Below are 22,047 nucleotides of genomic sequence, written 5' to 3'. Positions count from 1 at the left end.
CCCGGAAGTGATGTAAAATATTTGCCAACCGTAAGAACAAACAATGATTGTTATTATTTAAAATACCAAACGTCACAGCGAAAAATCTTTTTGCACTACAAATGCCACCATGTTATTTATGTATGTATACCAACCATACATGGGTTATTGTACAATTTGACCGATACACGGTTACGTCAAAAGAATAACATTATTGTGTGTTGTTTTCTAGTCTGTATATTATAGTATTGCCACGATGACATCTTATTATGCCGAAGAGATTAGTAAAGTCCAAAAATTGCTGATTCACTAATAGCTAGAGCACGTGTGACCGGGCTGAGTAATTAAACCCAGTTTTTGCTAATACTCACAACAAACATTATAAAAGAAGGTGGCCCCCGGTAAGCGAGCTTATACATAAGAGTATTTTAATACAGTGTGCACTTAAACTGAAAACCGGAGCGCTGATCGACTAGTCGGTTATAACTACACACCTAATGGAATCATCAACGTCCGAATTCCTAGAGCTTGTCGACAAGACACAAGTGGACATAGATGAGAAGCAACAAACACACCGACAACCATCGGCAAGTATAATATAGATTGGTTTTTCTGTTTATTAATGGACTCGGAGTGCATCACACTGGAGGAGTCAGCCGGCATTGTAATGGTTTGCGCCATAGGCTACGAGTATAGTCTAGTACGGGCGTCAAATTTTTTATTCACTTATGGTATTGAGGCACGCATGGGCGGACTACAGAAAAATGTGCCGGATATGGATTGAAAAATTATTAACACTCACTCGTTATAATACCTAGGTTTAAAAAAAAAAATTAATTTATCAATATTCGGATTATGACAGCTAATAAGATAAATTGCTCCTTTGAAAATATCTACCGATCAAGTCGCGCCTTTAACTTTTGTCTATAAGCAATTATAGCAGTACAATAGAAGTAGAACGTTTAAAATAAAACTGCATACCTCTCACAACAGTTAAAATTAATTGAGCATTGTCTAAAATTAGATAGTATAGTACGAAAAATATAAGGGTGGGATATGAGAAAGAGGTCTCCAAAGCTGTTTATCAGTAAATATTAATATTGATATTATTATTACCTAATAACCATAATAATACCTTGAAGTTTAGGATGTTCTAAGGCTAAGGCCGTTCTTTATTTTATCGATGGAAATTTATTGGTTCCTTTCATTTATACGGTTAATGATGGAACTAATCGTAAGTAGCAATGATATTACTTTCGCGGTTTTAGTAAATGAGTTCAGTTCGATTGCTACAGCCATTATGGGAGTACCGATCGATATACATGATTATGTTTGAAAACTGTATCAGTGCACTTTGAAATTGATCACTGGGTCATCACGGTATTATACGCCATAATATCAACATTTTTATGTCTGTGGAACCTCTTACCTCACTTTAATAATCATTAACAATTTTCGGTACCTATGTGAATATTTCAATAAAACATAGGATCGTGTTTTGGTAAGTTTTACTTTCCCCATTTATAAATACTACCAAGTCATTTTTAAATCCATTACATTAAGCATACTTATGTGCTTAAGCACTTATACTTCTGCGTTAACTACTCGTTTGTCAAATGCCAGTTCAGTATAGACAAAGGAAATCAGGTTGTCCGTCACCAAACCTACGCTTTTATGGGCGTTTTCACTAAAGCACTTGTTTCGGCTTGGTGAGTACTATGTACTTACAGCAGAGTGGCTGTTTTCCGATAGGTATAGTCTATCCAGCAAGGGAATGAACAACACAAACGTACTATTACGTGAAGCGGCATAAAGTCACTAGTAATTATTTTATTATTTTTTTTTTCTAAAATCATATCGCCGTACAATAAAATAAAATCGTAACTAGATGTTATGTGAAAAATATAGTAATAAAAAAAAAACAAAAGATCACAATGGGTTTGTTTTAGGAAGACCCGGTACCTATATAATTCAACCGTAACCTTGACCGTGTGCGTTCCCTTTTTTGTTACCATGTATTTTATAACTGACCGGAACCTCATACCCTGTGATCACTGCGCTGCACGGTACTTGGTTTTCGATTTTTCATTACTAATCCACATTTCACGGCACACCGTGTACACACAACCGAAAGCATACAGTATTATCAAAACAGAAACTTATCAGACCTAAACACACGCACATGATAGTTTTCACGCATTATGTTAACCCAGTAACCCGATATTATGCATGAATGGAATTAAAACTATTAAAAAAAAAAATTTTTAAAAAAACATATTATAGTATTGTTATTTTTGAACAAGTGAATGTCAACAACAATCTGTTGTTAGTATACGATACAAAAATACGAACTAGGATGTGAACCTTAAAAAAACCGATATCGTTACAATAAACCCGTTTGGAAATGATGAAATTTTAATAGTTCACAGTTTTTTTAAATAAAAAAACTATTGAAATATTGTTATTGTATTCTCGTACAAAAAACTCATTAACTCATTTAACTAAAAGTATTCAAACCCATTTAATGCTAAGCTACACACTAAAAAACTGTTCAACAAAAACGAATTACTTACTTATTATACTAATTATCAGGAAACTCGTTGACTATCGGAGCGTTCTTAATTAAAACAACGCAACGTAGTAATCATATAGTAAAGAACGGACAACGTTGATTATATTTTACTAATAAATTACATTAGCAACCAATGGTCTTATATTTTCAAAATGAGTATCCCGTATCATCGCTGAGTGCATCGCATTTGCAACTTTCAAAAACACTTATTCGATTCATTCACAAACGGTTATTAATTATTATACAAATGGATTGTCAAAATTGCCCGGGCTGGTTATAAATTTTAATTTTACTACATAGATTACATTACATTAAATGTATTATAGTATATATTATTTGTTTTAATCGTTGTAAAAAATCGGTTTCAAAATGTAATCGAGTCTCTTCAAGTTTGAGTATAGTGTTCGCAGTCGGTATCGAACGTGGGCCGCAAAAGTTGACTGCGTGTGGGAACTCCGACCAGGTTGCCAAGGGCTAGATCATAATAGCCGTTCCACTTTAGATTTAGATGAAGATAATGCTGGTGTTGTGTGCTTACTTACTGATCGGTTTAATAGGGTTAAACGTAGACCATCATCAACAATGTGCATGGCTAATGCGATAATTGACGGGAAGCGCGCGCCCATTCACGAAACAATAAAAATATTATAATGTAGTCGCGTGCCTTTTGTGGGTTTTTCTGCCCCCCTTATTTTCTTTTACTTCTGACAAGGTTGGTTAGACGCGAAACGTAGCGAAATACAAGCGGATACTAAAAAAAATTGACTTACACACAAGTGTATATCGATGGGCTCTTAGTTTAATTATTCAATTAAAATATGTTAGAAAATATAAAGAAATTACTTCAAAATGAATAGTATATATTGTAGCGACAATAATCAGCAGTTTTGTAATGATAGTTATCAATCCAACAATCGTTACTCTTATTTTATACTTGTTAAAAAAGATTTACAAAGCATTTATTTATTTATTTTATTTTTTAATTGTAATTAGGTAATAAACAATTTGACCCACATTCGTGACGGCAGAAATTTATTATCGGCTATAATATAAATACTACCTATAGCTAAACCTAGGTTAGTATATATTATGGAAACAATAATAGAACTTATACACACACAATAAATTAAGGTCGTATCCGATGTTAACGTTTTTTCTTTGTCATTCAAGCTGTCATCGTGTCAACAATGCAATAGTTTTAAACGCAATTTTATTGAAGCTAGTATATTGCATTTCAAAACCGAAGAGAAAACACTTCTTTAGTAATTGATTTGTATAATGAAGCAGAAAAATAGCATAGTAAGCTTCAACATCCCGTACCAATTCGTACACGAATCAAGTAATTGGATAAATGACAAGAAAATATTTTCAAGTCTATTAAACAACATTGAATGTACTACGTTATACCTTCTCGTTTATGCATTACGGTTTAAAGTTGTTTATTTTTCGATAATTTATGTTTGTTTAAAGTTAAAAGTTTATGTTCAAACATAAAATAAGTTCACAAACACAATCAACTGATTTAATTATCAATCTTATCAGTACCTGATAATATCATAAATATAGTTATAACACTTGTCACTTGCGCTTACCTTATTAAGTATATTATGTAAGTTTGTTATTAATTTCATTCCCATCTTAGTTGATTAAAATTTCGGGTTTTTCATAACAAAATAATTTTTAGTTTAATAGTATTCTATTTCGAAAATAAATTCGTATCATATGTTTTAATTTATCAGACAAAATGTATTATACTCATAAATGTAATAGGTATCTAAAGACCTAGATAATTTCAAGACATTTAATTTATTTTGTTAATTTTTTAATCCTATGTATTAATAAAAAAAAAATATCTTGAAAACACAAAAATAGAACTTTTTTAGATAATTAATTTGTTTTAAATAAATAAGTCATTTGAATGAGTTTTTTTTAATTTTAATAGTGTTACAGCGTTCAATTTTTCAGAAAGAGCTAACTCTTTAAAATATTTATATAATCTAATATATATACTTAACTTTCCTTACTATTTTAACGAGATTAAATTATTGAAGTACCTAAAAATTCTTTCAAAGTACTACATTGTATTTATTGTGTAAACATCGCATAGTAGAACAAGCCTTTCTAAATTCTATTTTTTTTTCACACTGGTGTGTTCAATACGCGTACGGCGTTTGTAAACCAAACACATAATAGACGTGTGTGTGTGTGCATCATGCGAATGTCGATAAACCCGGAGCATACGCCTTTCGAAAGCGATCTCGCTTGGAATACAAAAATTAAATAAACTGCTCATCTTTTTGCAGAGAGTGTTTTGGACAAACATTCATAACTATACCAGGTTTGTAGGCTTTAGGTGTCTGACTCTCCATATTGGTGACAAGCTAAAGTTTTTATTCAACATCCTTTTTTTGCTAATAATTAAATTTGATATCAATGATTAATTGACAATTGTTTGTTGCCCTCTTAAGAAATAAAATTAGGAAACATATTATTATGATTTTCTATATTTAATAAGAAATAAAATAAATAATTACATACCACGGGTAACATTGGGCGATTTAATAATAGCTCTCCGTAAATAATTGTGTACACGAATGAAGTTACAGTTAAAGCAAATAAATATATTTTAATGAAATACAATTCCATGTTTAATTTTTTTCCACAAAAAAAAAAATGCTCACATTTAGAGATAAAGAGATACAACCTTTATTAACGAAATATCGGTGAACTACCCAATTCATTCGAGGACACGGCCTAATCGGTGTATAATGTATGTCAGTTGTAGATAATTGTTACAGAATAATCGCAAAACATAATATTATTTATTATATATTGAATTAGTATCATATTTGGTTATATCTGTAAAAAAAAAACATTTCATTTTTGCTGGTATATTGCGCTTAATTATAGGCATGTGAAGGTCGCTATTTCCAAAAATCATGTCCATTTTGCGCAATTGTCTCTTGTTGCCAAGCGTGCCTATACTTCGCTCATGAATAAAATAATTAAAATTCCACCAGCAGCAAAAAATACTAAGAATTATTTAATACAGAAAAATGTTAAATACTCTACCTTCGTCAATTTTCTACAATTCATACTATATGTTTAGCAATTATTAGTAATTTATATTAACTTAACTAAAATATTTGTATTACCTGTTTACTACTTACACATAGCAACCTGAAAATTGACTAAAGTCAAAGTGTAATTTTCCCCTTTTTGGGGGGTTTCCTTAATCAAAGAAAAGTTTAAATACAGATTTTTGAGAAAATAGTATATATTATAGTTCCATTCTAGATGTACATTTGGTCTAATATTCATACCTAAATCCCTACATTTTTGTTTATATGAGATATAAATAAATAAAACATTTCTATCCCTTCTAGGGAAAATGGTTTATGATATTTTTTTGGTTTGTCAATGTTTATCCATGGTACTATGTTTAAAGAATATTTCAAACAAATTTGGAACTAATACAACTATCTTTAAATAAGTCCTAGTGCATTATAATTTTAAGTTGAAAAATATGTACATTTCTTTGGTGTATTTCTCGATTTTTTTAAAATTGTTGGCCCAATAAAGGATATTTTGAATATATTAGTATTTTTTTATCCTGATACTACATTACAATTAAAAGGTAGATACTTGTGTTAACGCATACATTATATACAAAATATTAAGTGCAATAATGCAATGGTTTAGTGCCTTATTACCGTTTTCTATTTACTACTAATATGAGTTTTGAACAAAGTTCTAGGAACAACTACTTTAAAAAAAAATTTCGTCTTGACTGATGCGATCTGTAGTTAAAAAAATTAAAAAATTGATTCGAAAATGATAACCAAAAAACAAGGAGTAAATTATAGGCAAACAATGCAGAAAACATGCAATAACATTGTTATGATCAATTGTGTTTACGGTATTATCGTGTTATACAATATTATTATGCTTCGATTTGTTCTGTTGTGTACAGAAAACCTTTGATGTGATAATAATATAATATCATTTTCGCATAAACATCTTTTTCCAAAACCCAAAATTTAACTATATTATAATTAGCAGTTCAATCCACAGTATCTTTGGCTTGCTCGGTTGCTCCTATTTTAGTTTGCGAGAACGGCTCAATTCTCAAATTTAATTCTTAGAAGAAGGCGAATTTTAAGGAGTTTTATGTAGGCAATATTAAAATAAATTTCTAGTTTCGACCATATTAATTTATTTTTAGGTTTCAGCGTATTACTTTCATACATAACATAAATAATGTTTCCTACCAGTTAAAGGCATTTTAAACCAATTTAGATCTAAAAGCCTGGAAAATTACTCCTACTTAAAACGATCAACTTTTAATTCTGTAAAAATATTTGAGCTCATCGTCTTTTATTCCACATTATTGTGGAAGTCGATTTTTGAAAAAACTGTTTCATTTCTTTAAGAGGACGCCACACCGCCCATTTTTAAGGAGTAAAGTATAGGCAATCTCTTACAAAATTTTAAATAAGGTTAAACTGTGATATGGAACTATTAGTTCAGTAGTTAGGACTCTTTTTTGGTAGTTAAATTATAATACGGTAGACCATCACGGCTACCTTGACAGCGTTTTAACAACAAATTTCTGCTAAGTTGAATTTTACGCGGATTAATTTTTCTCAGGCTTCATACCTATTATAATATAGTTTAGGCTATTGGGTACCGGCTAATTTTTAAGGAGTTTTGTATAGGCAATATTTAAGAATGACGGGGTTTTAATCAATTTCGACCATGTCAATTAATTTACTGGGTAATTCATACAAGCTTCGTGGTATTATTTTTAGTTCAAATAATTTTGCCTATGAGTAAAAGCCATTTTAGTTAATTTTTCCGTCAAAAACTACCCGTTTAACTAGAATCGGACCTATCATTGTATTGAAGCGATTCAATCTTATCTATCAATAGTGTCTTAACTCGTGGAAAATATTAAAACAAAATGAAAGTTTAGGTAACTCAACACTTCTACAATCCGAGTTGAACGTTATTCGAACAATATTTTACAGGTACTGTATTTTGTAAAAATTCTCTCGCCAAGTAATAATATTAAAATAATTACAAAATTGAATATATGCCAAATATTTTTCTCGGCAATTATCTAATACAAATACTAAATAAAGCGGAGGGTTTTTTTTCTGATAGGTAATTCTAATTATTAATAATCGCATCGAAATAATACTATAATATTTCTGTATTATAGATTATATAGTACGTTTCACAATAATTCTTGTTACTTATCACTTATTTCTTATCACTTCTCATGTTTCTTATCTAAATGATTCGTTCACAATGTACGATTGTGTTATAACGAACCTAATGTGATATTATACCGAATTTCAAGTTTGAATACGTACGATCCAAGGCAGACGGCAGTTGAATAATAATTGCCAGTTGTTTTAATGACATTGGCGCAGGTCAAGCCGGTAATCGCCATAAATATCTTCTTATCGTCGCACCTTGCAAGAGTCCTGTTCAAAATGAGTGCTATGAATTTGTCGATGGATCGCAAAACCGAACCTACAGCTGTTAAAGAAGACCTAGCCAAAAAGTGTGCGGGTTACGAAGCAGTCGACAAATATGTTAAAGTAAAATATTGGTTAAAATCGGCTACATTGTTTACTAGAAGTTATAATCGAATTACATTGTTTTAGACAGGCATGGCTTTAGGCGTTGGTAGCGGCTCTACGATTGTGTACAGCATACAACGACTAGGTAAGATAATGGCGTACGTTTGTTGTGTTTCATTTACATAAGTTGTATAATTTGTCTAGCGCAAAGAGTAAGAGAAGAAAAATTATCAGTCGTCTGTGTGCCGACATCCTATCAAGCTCGACAATTGATCCACGATCATGGTTTGACGTTAGGAGATTTAGATACACATCCGAAAGTATGCCACAGTAAATTATTGTCGGCTTGAGTTATTAAATGTTTTACATTATTGTGTTTTTAGTTGGACTGCACAATTGACGGTGCAGATGAGATACAAGTCGGTACTTTGACCTGTATCAAAGGCGGAGGAGGATGTCTGACGCAAGAGAAAATCGTGGCTTCTTGTTCTAACAAGCTTATTATTGTAGTTGATGGATCGTAAGTTAAATGTATATCGGTGAACGGATCTTTCACTCTTTTAAACTGACAAAATTGTGTATTTTAGTAAAGAGGCCAATCAGTTGGGACAAAAGTGGAAAAAAGGCATACCCATTGAGGTAATCCCTATGGCGTACAAACCGATTAAAATTAAAATTGAAGAAAAATATGGAGGAAAAGCAGTTTTAAGAGCATCTGCTCATAAAGCAGTAAGTAAATTAATAAAATAAAATTATAATATTTTATGATAGTATAATATAAATTAAAAATCAGGGACCCCTCGTTTCTGATAACGGCAATTTCATATTGGATTGGATATTTCCTGAAGACCGACTTTGCTGGGCTTCAGTTCATAGTTATATTAAATTGATTCCAGGTAAATTATCATTGCGATATTTTATTAATTATTACATTTATGGTTTTCAACTATATTTTTTTCTTGTAGGAGTTATTGAAACTGGATTGTTTATCGACATGACAGATGAATGTCTAGTAGGAGACGTTCAAGGTAATGTTAGAGTTCTAAAAAAGACTGAACAGAGCATTGAGCTTTAATTATAATATTTTGTTCTACAATGTACTTAGCTAATTGAACTTGTTTTATTTGTTCTCTGCCATTTTTTTTCTGATAATTTAAGGTAATAACAATTATGTTTTTTTTTTTTTTTATATTGCTTACATAATATAATAATAATTGTAAGAACATTATGTAAAGTTAAATTTTTTTTTGCTATTTCTAAAGAAAAATCAACAATGACAACCATGTGCAGTGCTAGGAGTACATTAATAATTTACACAGTGTATTTAATAAAGTACAACTATTTTATGATATTATAATTATTAATGTACACTTTTAAATAAGGTTATCACCGTTTTTATGTTTTAGAATATTAAAACTTATGTATCAAAACAACTTTTAAAATTATTTTTACATAATTGTTGTTGCTAAATGATAAGTCTTATAGTGATAATATTGTGTTTAATAAAATTTGAGGGTTAAATTTTCTCTTTTTTACTTATCTTTGTGCCTCAGTCGTGTTGCTCAGTAACGAATAATTAAAAATAAAATTTAAATATTAAATAACTAAGAATTTTGTTATAAACTATCAATTATGAATCACAAATTAATATTTTTAATCATTAACCTTTTATTTAAATATTTTTAATATTTTTTGGTGATTTTTTCATTGAAAATCTTTTTTCATTTTTTGCATCATCTAAGTAAATAAATTGTGTGAATGATGTCTAACTCCGATTGGCCAACATTCAATATAGGTGTTTAATAAAATAACACAATTCCCAATCAATTCACTACTTTTATTTAATTTTTTTTTTTTTTGCATCATTTTAAATACAATTCATATTTTTTGTTTTTTTTTTATATCTGTAATAATTAATACCGTCTATAATAATAATAATAAAAATTACTTTTTTTTTTTATAATAATTTTAATAATACCACTACAATGTAATAATTAAATACCTATATTTATATAAACACCATAAATAACGCAAGCGAAAACATATTACATACGATCAGTAAAAGTAACAATAAAAATTTCATTAAACAAACGCTTTATATTATGTAAAAATTACGCACAGTAACAACTAAATTTTACTACGTAAGACAAATCTAAACAAACTCGTGAAAATTTTGTTAAATTTATAACCTCCTCCTTCGGTATCGTTTTCCATTACAATCAAGTACACATGTATTGTTTTATATATTTTCATTATAATATAATATTAATTATTATTATCTCGTTATTTATTTAACAACATTTAATTTAATATAATTTAAAATTTTAATTAACTTTTTTTATTCAGAGGGCACAGTAATTGATATGTTTCGATTATACATTTTGGTGTGTTGTAAAACATCCAAATAAGGCGATCAAAATCACAAAATGTTTATTTACAATCATAATCCGAATATATGATAATACTTTTATCAAGAAGTAATAATTGTCTTCAACATAGCCTGTTATTCGTACTAGCGGTTAAAAATAAATAATCAGTTATCGTACATAAATAATATATCATAAAATAATTTATAAATGTTATATTATGTTAAATAGTATAATATAAGGCTACTGTTGATCACATTAAAAAAAAAAAAAAACAAATTCACAGGCCGTAAGTTGTATACAGCGCGACAAAATGTATTCATAATGATATGTATGTGTTGCATTTTAAGAAAGGCTATATTATAATATATATATATATATATATATATATATATAAAATGTTTTAATTCATATTAAGAAAAAAAAGACAAATATTAAAAAAAAAAAAAAAGAAACAATTATTAATAATAATAAAATGATCTTTTTTTTTTTTTGAGCTTAAAATGTATATAATGATTTTGTATTCAACAACTACAGCTCGTGTACGCAATTAAAAAACACAATATTCTAATAATATCAATTAATAACGAATTAATTAAAAAGAATAAGAAAACATTTTTAAATTTGGACGGATATTATATTTTGCACAAGACGTTGATGCTGGTGTTAGTGAAATAAATAAATAAATACATTTATTTATTTATATATACATATTGGAATGAGTTATTCATTAATACAAATTTGGTGGAATGTTTTTCAACGTTTGTGTCAACGTCTTTTGCTTATAATTGAGTTTACGGACACATTTCTAGTAAAAAAAACCTTTTTTGTCCACAAACACACGACAGATCTACAAAATTTACCGCAATGACCGCAAACTACCAAAAAATAAAAGTCTAATAATAAACATCCCTTACATTAATGTAATTCTGATGGTATTTTTAAAAAGTTAATTACTTAAAATAGTTTTTTACAATTTTTTTAATTGTACACCTATTGCTTAAAAATAATAATAAGAAAATTTCAATTATAATACACAATTTGAAAACAAACATCAATTTTTTTTTTTTAATTAAATATTTACACAAAGGAAACATAGGAAAAAGAACATTTTTGTTTTTGTAGACATTAATTATTGTATCTCACTGGTATAGTTAGGTAGGTACTTAAAAAATGTCTACAATCTATCTATAGTAGAACATAATCTTTGGTCTTTTTAGTTGTATATTAATAAAAATAAATATAAATAAGTAAAAATAACTAATGAATAATTAGTGTAAGGAAAAAAATCTTCGACAACAAAAGACTAAAAAAATTATTGTCCCTTAAAAATGAATAACTTAAAAAAAGATTGTCATTTTAAATAATTACTATTGTTATTATTACAATATATTATATTCGATACAATTATTAGCTTAATATGTGATCCCAGGTTCATCCTATGTACTGTTTAAAATGTTTTTTGAAAATACATAAGAATAAAAAACAAAAACAAAAATACATAATAATATCTAGAAAAGAATTCCATGAGCTGCCAAACAAGCTGCACCCTGTTAATTTGTTTGAAAAGCATAATCTACTCGTATAATAATACAATGGGCAATGGCAAGAAAACGAAACGAAACTAGTTGTATAAAAAATAGATTGCAGAATTCAATAATTTGTTATTATTAATAATAATTAATATAATAATATATAATTTAATTTGTTTAAAACAAGTTATGACTTTCCCAAACCAATATATTAAGTCGAACGAAATCGAACTTGAAAAAACAGGCCGATTGTCACCAAAAAAAATAACATGCTAGGTATATACTTAATTAAATACCCGACACGAATATTATGGTGCCCGACCGTTCGTCCAACCGTTGAAATCGGTTGTTTTATTAATCTAAGTCTTTAAAAATTTACCTATGTACAAAATATTTAACGTTAATTCCCTTTAAGCATATTATAATATTTTATACTGATATGTATGTAGTGAATGTATATGAGCGCGCTTACATATTTTATTCGTTTAATTATTGCTAAAAAATCTGAATCACGCTTACACGTGATATAGACAAATATTATGATTTTATATAAAAAAAAAAAAATATATATATATATATATTCACGAGAAACAATCACAGATTTGATGAGTCTTAAGATCGTACACTAGGTATGTTCTGCCCACTAAAAAAAAAAAAGCAAAAGGGCGATATTGTAGAGGTTATACATTAAAAAGCGTAGGGAATAAAGTTATTGGGGTACAATAAATAGGTACAAGGGTATTTATGAATATTAATAATGATAATAATAATAATAATACATTTTTTTTTTTAGGTTTTTTTTTGTGTTAAATCTACAGACATACAAGGAATTTTTTTTTTTTTACTGCTTAATGCTTTGTACAACGGCTTTAGTAAAAAAGCTTTAAAAGTAAACACAATAATAATAATAATAATCATATAAATAATAAATCGCATCGATATTATTTCCGTGGGGGCTTTGGTAGGTTGATTTTGACGTGTCGCGCGTTATCTAAACTTGGGCGGTTACCGGAAGTCTACCTGGTGGTTGTCAGGTGTTGTTCAACTGCATGTGAGTATACGTGAAATTGACGTTGTCCAATTTCTTTTGGCCAGCATACTCCCTGCAAAATAAAATAAAAATCCAAAATCAATTCTAAAAGTCTTTAATTTTGATTGTTATTAAAAAAAAAAAAAAATACACCGGAAAAATATTATGTGTTCGGTATAATATATTAGTTTTGATATGATGACTGTGTCTCAAATAAACAATTTATCGTCTGAATTCTAATCTTATTAAATAAGTAATATTTTGTTCTCGCGTGTGCATCTGTGTACGTATTTCGTAAGTATGTAAAAAATAAATTAAAAAAAATGTTTTGACCCCTCGCCTCATGATACAATATGTGCTCGGCTGTTGTAATTCTTACACCCTCCACCACCTTCTCACCTTGTTTCTATTTATATATAATTACATTATATTATGTATGAATAGGTACAAATATAATTACTATAATCTCAATCAACGTCTTCTCATTTATAGGCCGTCGGCCAGTAATTAAACGTCTGCTTCGATTGACCAAAATTTGTGGTTCTATATTAAAAAAAAAAACAATAAAAAAAAAAACCTGTCGTTTTAGTATGTAGGGGCCAAAATGTATATATCTTAGATAAACATAATCTAAACACGGTGTATAATATTATATTTATATTATGTGACGTAAATATGATGTGTGCACTTTTTTAGGTGTTCTTCGGCGTACCGAAACTAGTAACTAGTTTTTTATTTGTGTAAATTTTCAAGCAAACGATTGGAATGCCGTTAATTAATACTAGTAATAAAAAACAAAACGTATGATAACGACGGTCACGAAAACCCTCTCAAGTCGCATATCGCGAACCCACGACGACGTTATAAACTTTATTATAGCACAAAATACATAATATTATGTTTTATTACTCCTCCAATCTCCATTCAAGCTCACGCCGTGTAGTTATTACAATTATTTTTATTCCAAAGCAATACTAAAAAAAAAAAATTTTTTTAAAAAACGGTTCGATTATAACGCACAATAATATCGCAGACCAACAAAAAAAAAAATTAAAATTGTATTTTTAAAAGCAAAATATCCAATTAAACGCATTAAAAGTATAAACAGGTATTCGTGCAAATTTGTAAATTTACCAAAAAGTGCAATCATATCCATCATAACCCATATATATATATTTTTAAAACAATTTTTTTATGTAGGATTACCATCGAACGGATTAATATTAATTGTACTATAAGAATTTTGTTAATAAATTGTAGTGCAAAGATTATGTATTTTGATACTTTCAAGTTACACGGCACGTATTTAGTCTCGTTTTATAATATACGAGCCGGCGCCATTTTTTCTGAAATCACTTAAAAAAAATTAACAGCACTCAAAAAATCCAACCATTTAACCCGTAAGCACTTATATAACAAGTCTAACCTAAAAATTGTACCTATATAACAAGTCTAGTTTGAATTTTTCGCAACCGTTGCTATCTACCCAATTATAAGTATACAAATAGTTTTTAAATGCATTTAGCCTATGAAATAATTGGTTTAGCTAAAAAAAAATTGTCACGCTAAAAATGCATACTATCGAATACGATTTTTATGGTTCAATAGGTTAGTTCTTAAAGTTTTTTTTTCAAAAGTCAAGTATAGAAAATTATGTATATTTACATCGTTCTTAATTTAACATCACATAAAAATTAAGTATTTTCAACATAAACAGTAATATTAATAAAAAAAATTAAAATGTATCAAAATATTTAAGATATTTTTAGGATATCATGAAAAAAGTTTTATGAAATGTCAGTTCGTACAAATAAAGAAATATTTTTTTAATTCTTTGGAAAAATATCAAAACATATTAATTTGTTTTATTCTTTATAGCAAACAAATTACATACAAAACAAATTATTTAAGTATTACAATAATCTTAGTTGTTTTTACATTTGACTTTTAAAACTAATACTTCAAAACTAAAAGTTCCATTTGAACTTGAACAATTGAAATTATATTTAATAGTTTATTAGTATTTTCTCGTTTATGATCGCCCTATATCTCATTATATCATCAATTATCTCATTTAAATAGGTTTGGTCGGCCAAATCTGCTCTCTCCATAAATCGCAGTCACTGCTATTATATTCACATATCGCACATATTGTGTTTCAAAAGTGTGTTTCAAATATGCAATAATTATGTTAAATACATTTTTTTTGACGCCAATAAAAAATAATTATTCATGTAAACGCTTTTTGTTAAGTCTTAATTACTATCTCTCTCATACTTTGTTTTACTATTGCACTCATCTGCCTTCTTTTACCACGTCCAAACCATTTCATAATCAGTTTTTTTAAATTATTCTCAAACCATTGTTCTCCAACGGTTTTGACGTTAAACTAATTTTGCTCGTTTACCGATTAAATCTAATTAATAGTTTACCGGACTACGGTAGCCTAATACAATACGGATTTTTATTTTAAAAACTTTATTTTTGGCTTCGGCAATTATTTCATAGGAAAAAAAAATAAATCTTAATATCATGACATTCTCAAGACCCCCTTGCGACAATATTATTATAATATGATAATTTTTTTCTATTGACACACGCACACACACACAAACAAAACATAACAACTCTATATTATTATGGGTTTTTTGTGAATACATTTTTTTGGTTTTTTTTTATTTTTTATTACCACTACTGACCTGGCGAAAATGTCTTTAAGCTCGTGGTCGGACACAAACTGTCCGAGGTTGGCGACGAACAGCGTGGAACAGGGCGGCTGGGGCTGCTGCTGGTTGGGCGGCGAGGGCAGTGCGGGAGAGGGCAGGAACGGAAGGCCGTGTGGGCCCAGCGTCAACGTCGGCTGAAAACGAGCCAATCCTAATATGATTTTATTACGCTTAGTACCTTCACCGCAAGCTACTTCAAAATAAAACTATTGAGCTTATAATATATATATATATGTGTAATAATTTTTTTGTGACTGCAACTACAATAATAAAAAAAAAAAAATTTTTAAAAAGTCATAAGAGACGAACAACGACGATTAGGCCGGCGTGTAAAGTGTGGAACACAAGTATAGTACAGAGGAGAAGTCGAAGAAAACTTCTGAAACTTGCAAATTTATGCGCTATCGTTTTTTCTACACTTCCGGGTCGGTTTTTGTTAGGAAAAAAAACTAACCGGGATTATATTTTTATCCCGTCGATTAATTCTCGCCAACGAAAGATTAGCGTTTCGCGACAGATATCACAAGATACACTATACAAAAAAAATACACTATAAATTACCGACGGCTTAACCCGTTCTCAAAAGTTAAAAATAAATATGTGTAAACATCACACGCACTAAGACAGTCGGCTCTTCACGGGCACGTGCCACACTATAAATATGCCGATCCGACTGAGACATTTTCGCCAAAGTGCAGTGCGTCCGTTAGAAACTGTAGTGTAAGTGTTAAAGTGTTGATAAAAAAAAAAATCGTAATAGTAAGCTGATCCGCTAAACACCATAATGTGGTACTAATAATTTTAGAGTGCATAAGAAATTAAAATAGCATGCAAAGATACCCTTCGAAAACCAACAAGAAGGTGTACATCATAATTCAAACTTCAAAGCCTACATAATAATATAATTTATTGTATTTATGCGATTTATGCTGTATGCTTAATTTATAGTATAATTTACTATGTTCGCAACAACAAATGTATAGAAAAAAAACAGTTTTTCAAATGTTTACACTGCGAGTACGGGGATTGGCTGGACAAACGCTATTATAGTTGAATCAGCTCATGCAAAAAGGGGCACCCTGACAATAAACTTGTTTCAGTTTTTAGTCATAAAATCAAATCCAACAGTAAAATGCATCTTTTATGTTTCGCAACGAAGCTAAAAGTGAATAAAAAAGGTAACTTTTGAAACTTCCAGCTAGGTTAAAAAATTAATATCAACAAGTCCGATGGACTTGGTGCCATTATGACAAAAATAGTTATTTGTTTCAAATTTAAATCTTGGTTTTTGGCTTTTAAAAATAAACGTATAATTTCATACTACAATCTGTTCAGTTTTCATTTCGTTAACTGTATTTATTTATTAATTTCTTATTTGTTTTACGTGTCGCATTTTTGGGAGAATTAAATATTTCATTTTTTTACTCCTAGTAATGCGACAAGTCAAGTTTTAGCATTGATCAATAAACTGAGGCCTTTTTTTATAAACTGATTCAATATTATAGCATTGTGTATACATATCAAGAAAAACAATTTAAACAAGTGCGGTACAAAATTGTTTGTTGAAATGGTTTATTTTTTTAAACACAGTCACGGTTTTGTTGTAAATCGTTACAGACAGCGACCAACGACAGTCACGGATTTACCGGAGGATGGTGACGATTTAAAGTGTGTCCATGCAAATTAATTACCCGAGAGAGCGCACGTTACCCTTATAATGACTGGTATTAGGTATACCGCGTCAACATAACAGTAATAATTATTCTAATTGCACGTTCTGAGAGTCTTTAAAACAAAAAAAAACTAATAAGATCCCAAACGGCCACGGAGCCGTTACACAACCAAATGCGCGTTGTAACGTTGACAGGACTTAATGTAATAACATAAAAAATATTCTACAAAATTTTGTGGAGAGAGAGAGAGAGAGCTAGTTGGCTAATGATGGTAAATAATGTATTACAACGCCAAGCAGCCGGGCTTGGGTTCAAAATAGTAAATTATTTTTATGGTAACCGTATAGTGTACCAATGAAAATTATTTCCGAAAAACAAAATATACTTTTACGCATGTTTTTTTTTATGGCCATTGCGTAATAACATAATATTATAGTAGACCAACAACAGACAGGACAAAAATATAAGCGACAACTATAAACGACGTCGTATAGCTGATGCGGTATCATAAACGCGTCATAGTATTTGTTTTTAATTCCGTCTGCTACCTTTTACAATGTCAATACTACAGGCGTTAGTTAATCCCATTAACCGTACATTATTGTGTTACACGGGAGTGATTAGAAGCGAAGCGTATTGGTTCTAAGTGTTCGACACGGTTAAAACTTAAAAGGCACTATATTATATTTCTACAAGCGGTCGACAACTATGATAGGATGTTCATAATCAATATTGTCGTTATCAGTTGTAAGTCATACGTTACCTGTTGAGGGTGTGGATGCAGCGCCGGATGTACGAGAGCGGCGTGCTGCAGGGCCGAGGCCGTTGCTGCTGTCGGCATGTCAGCATAGGCCAACGGGTGATGCCATAGTTCTGCCGGAGCACCGGTGAAAAACGGGGCGCCTAAATCTGTAGAGAATAAAAATATAGTTAGCCGAAAGTTCTTAGATCAAAAGATAAGTGTCATGTAGTAGTGTCATGCAAATCATTCGAGTACTCGTCGAAACCGACTGGACTGTTGTGCACCTGATTTGTCTGATCAGAGTCAATCCCTACCATCACTTGGAGTCCGGGTTTACATACAGAACTCCTTACATAATATGGTTCATATTCAATATAATTTCGGCAAGTTCCAATTTGAATACTTCTTCGGAGCTCCCAATTTGGATGGCACAGATTTTGATAGGAGTGTGCATTCGGATTGAAAGTTATGTAAGTGTAAATGTGTTACTAAGGCTTAGAATAAGGTAACTAAAAATAATTGGTCACTTTTCGGTAGTTTTCATAGTAAAGTTTTGAAATCCACGAAGGCAAAGCCAGTGTCTATATTTAGACACTGGCTCTTTTATATCTAACAAACGTTTACAGTTATTAATTTTTCAGACAGGTAGTTGGAACGTTTTATGATGAAATTTACACAGACAAGGAAAACCATAGGTGTTAGCTGCGACACACTTTTCTGTGTAAATGCTATTTAGATAATATGTGTAGGTACTATTGATTGAATGCATACGCCCAATAATCTGGATGCAATAACTACTACTCAAGTCCGATCACACTGACGAGTCTAAGTCTTGTTATTATCAAGTCACAGTCCATTTCGGCGAGTGCCTCCGAATGAAAAACACTAACGTTTAGGAAATATACAATATGGTACAACGCAATGTAGTTACAAAGACCCGAGTGCTAATTATATTTTGATTAGACAAACGGCTGCAGTGCTGTTTATCGCGTAAACGCGTTAGGTTTGAGGGGGAGGGGGTTGTTTTTTAAAATTTTTTTTTTTTTACTTACGTCCGGTGAGCGGGTGCATCAGGCCTTGGTGCGTGTTGGGCGTGACGTTTGCGTTGGCGGGCTGTTTTGGCTTGCTAACCTTCGTGTTGCTTTTAGCGAACTCTAGCCGTATGGTTTGCGGCATGTCGGGATCGAACCGGACGCCCTGCTGCCGAAACCAAACACACAACAATACAGTGCTACCATCCCGTGGGCATGGACGGGACGGGTCGTTTTCATCAAGCGTTTGGAGAGAGAAACGAAGTGAAATTTCAGAAAAATTGTCCTCGCACCGCTTAAATGAGAACCACCCGTTCTGCCTTAATATATATGTATATATATATATATCGTTTAAGAGTACATTTTGTAAATATTAAAAATGAGTTATTATAAATTGTACATTATATTATTATCTCGGTATAGACGTATAGACCATTGTGCGTCATGTCTTTGGTTGTATGTATTACGGCTACGACTATCCGTTGATACTAATTTACTTTGTGCATTGTTTTTGTAGATGGTAAAATAATTACAAAAAATATATGCATTCGGTACTACGGTTTTGGGTAAAAAGCCCGCGGCTACGCTGGAGTTGGAGGGACTATGTTCGTCCTCTGTTCCCTCCTTGGCTGTCAAAAGTTCAACGTTTACACAAAGAGCCGGGCTAAATTGTATTACATTATTCTTATAGTAAAAAAAAAAAAACAATATTAATAACGGTCTCGCGTGGGGGAACTACTCCGAGCGGAGGGTGAAAAAGTAAGCGTTTTCAAGTAAGCGAATATATCGAAAAGCCATCAGTCTTGTACAGAAGTGGCCAAATGATATTTTTTATAACAGGTATATATTTAAATATTATTTAGAACCATATTAAGGGTTAGCGGTTAGAGTTTTTCACTTTTTTTCGTTGTAATTTTTAACACTTGGCCAGTGTTTGCATTAGGAAACGATACACTGCGAAAACTGTCTCTGTTTTCTGTTATTTCCCAACAGATAACGCGCCGTAACCATCTACCTCGACCGACCAATGATTTTATACGTCTCTATACGGTTTGTTATAATATTCATTACGTTTCCGGGTCATAAACTCTCTGGCGTAACGCACGTTAGTGAACTGAATGTCGCCGAATCTACTACTCGACGCCAGGCAGTGTAGTCAGAAGGCATAGCTGCTAAATTAGCGCAACGCCATCGCCGGTACACGTATTTGTATGCCGGCTTGCTCCCCGACCCCTTGATTATAACTATGTATATCAAAATGACGTGTATAAGGCTACTGATGATTGAGTTGTTAACGATAATAAAAAAAAAAAAAAAAAACAATGCTATTGTGATGACACCGAACGGCGTTCAGTGAGTGAGTGATAAGCGTAATACATAATATTATACATATTAACAATTGTTAATACTATAAACCAAACTAATTAGAGTTGGGCGAACAAAGTTTTGTCTAAGTACATAATATTATTGTAGCGAGTGAAATAAAAACATTCCCAACTCTGAATCAGAACAACCCTCAAAGACTGTAGTATAATATCCTATACGTATTCCTTACTCAATAGACTCGGATAGGAAAAAAAATAAGGAGTAATATAACAGGCTTTGTCTCATGAAAATCTCACTAGTATAGTTATGGCTCATTATACTTTAACTAGAGGTTTTTTTTAGATAAAAAGAGAAAGTATGGTTTTCAAAAATGTACTAACTGTTTAACGACAACAGACGCTTCAAATCCAAAGAGTTTATCACACCGAATTGATATTTATAAAATAAATGTACACACAAATTTTAATATTGTATTATTAGAAAATAAAAATACATTTATGAACACTATTTAGTTAAACGCACCTGAAGATCTTGTTTAGCTGCTTCGGCGCCAGCGCGCGTTTGGAAAGTGACAAAACCAACTGGCTGTAAAAAATTAAAAAAAAAAAACATTTTAGACAATGACAAAAAAAACTATATCTTTTTATCTTTTAGTACTCACCGAAGCCGTTTTTCCGTTTTTGCTTGTCACCTTTAATAGAGATCCTTCGTAACCCTAAAAAGTAATAAACGACCATTTAAATTTATATATATATATATTAACCTTTAATGTTTCACCAGACAAAACTAAACACTATGGACAGTAAAAACGACTAAAGTCTTCTACCGCGTTACACGTTTTTGTCAAAATGAAATAACTGTTTTGAAGAATGTCGTAAGCAGTAGTTACAGGTACTTAATATGTCGGAAATACTATGTCATATACGCTTTCACTATGATCTCGGGTTAAAGTAATGGCAAATACAATATTTTTTTATAATTGAGTATGCCTATGTATTATATTAATACATTATTTGCCCGGATTCAATTGACCGTTAAACAATTTTCGAGTAACTTTTTTTAAATCATAAATCACATTTTGTTAAAATGAATATGTTTTCATTAACTAATAATTATTGGTTGACCGTTGTAAATTATTTTTGGATATTTTGAAAAATAATATAGTCAATACTTTCAATGATAACTTGAAATGTCTGTATAAAATAAAACTTGTCAAATTTATTGAAGAGTAAGTAAAAGTTTATTGACGGCCGAAGACACTTTTAACGCCACGTACAAGGGCAAGGAATAAAAATGTTTTTAGGGTTTTCCTTTTAAGTAAAAAATCAGGTCAACTTAAAATACTGGGTTAAGCGTTGTTGTTTGTTCTTTCGAACAACGTTGAAGCTACATTTAAAAATTTGATTGGTTTATATAATATAACAGTATACACATCGTTTTCACTTGATATATATATATATTTTTTACATTTAATTATTA

At 30.5% G+C, this 22,047-nt stretch overlaps 2 protein-coding genes across 6 annotated transcripts in view; one reads left to right on the top strand and one right to left on the bottom strand.

Moving 5' to 3' along the window:
• Window positions 1-7,857: 7,857 nt before the first annotated feature.
• LOC126842167 (ribose-5-phosphate isomerase) lies at window positions 7,858-9,594 on the top strand. Its single transcript, XM_050579056.1, has 7 exons — window positions 7,858-8,160; window positions 8,227-8,287; window positions 8,347-8,462; window positions 8,526-8,662; window positions 8,730-8,871; window positions 8,936-9,038; window positions 9,108-9,594. Exons 1-7 carry the CDS (start codon window positions 7,975-7,977, stop codon window positions 9,215-9,217), a joined length of 855 nt encoding a protein of 284 aa, XP_050435013.1. The 5' UTR covers window positions 7,858-7,974; the 3' UTR covers window positions 9,218-9,594.
• A 1,442-nt stretch (window positions 9,595-11,036) lies between these two features.
• Window positions 11,037-22,047, bottom strand: part of LOC126844293 (protein couch potato) — a 42,233-nt gene continuing 31,222 nt past the window's right edge. Inside the window, exons 3-9 of one of the 5 annotated variants that reach the window (XM_050582401.1) lie at window positions 21,230-21,283; window positions 21,091-21,153; window positions 19,264-19,411; window positions 18,233-18,378; window positions 15,770-15,930; window positions 13,531-13,613; window positions 11,037-13,143 (exon numbers count right to left, since the gene is read on the bottom strand). In XM_050582401.1, coding sequence (XP_050438358.1) covers window positions 13,553-13,613; window positions 15,770-15,930; window positions 18,233-18,378; window positions 19,264-19,411; window positions 21,091-21,153; window positions 21,230-21,283 — 633 coding nt within the window. In that variant the 3' untranslated portion in view covers window positions 11,037-13,143; window positions 13,531-13,552. The remainder of the gene's footprint in view (window positions 13,144-13,530; window positions 13,614-15,769; window positions 15,931-18,232; window positions 18,379-19,263; window positions 19,412-21,090; window positions 21,154-21,229; window positions 21,284-22,047) is intronic. The other 4 variants (XM_050582420.1, XM_050582392.1, XM_050582382.1 and 1 more) reach the window with 4 other exon arrangements.

Source organism: Adelges cooleyi, unplaced genomic scaffold (assembly GCF_023614345.1).
Source record: "Adelges cooleyi isolate 19-005CV unplaced genomic scaffold, UGA_ACOO_1.1 ACOO_flye_CR_arks_rails_tigmint_CR_PRNA_108, whole genome shotgun sequence".
NCBI classification, from domain to species: Eukaryota; Metazoa; Arthropoda; class Insecta; order Hemiptera; family Adelgidae; genus Adelges; species Adelges cooleyi.
Note: the sequence above shows the minus strand (reverse complement) of the source record. Positions and strands in the feature narration are given on the sequence as shown.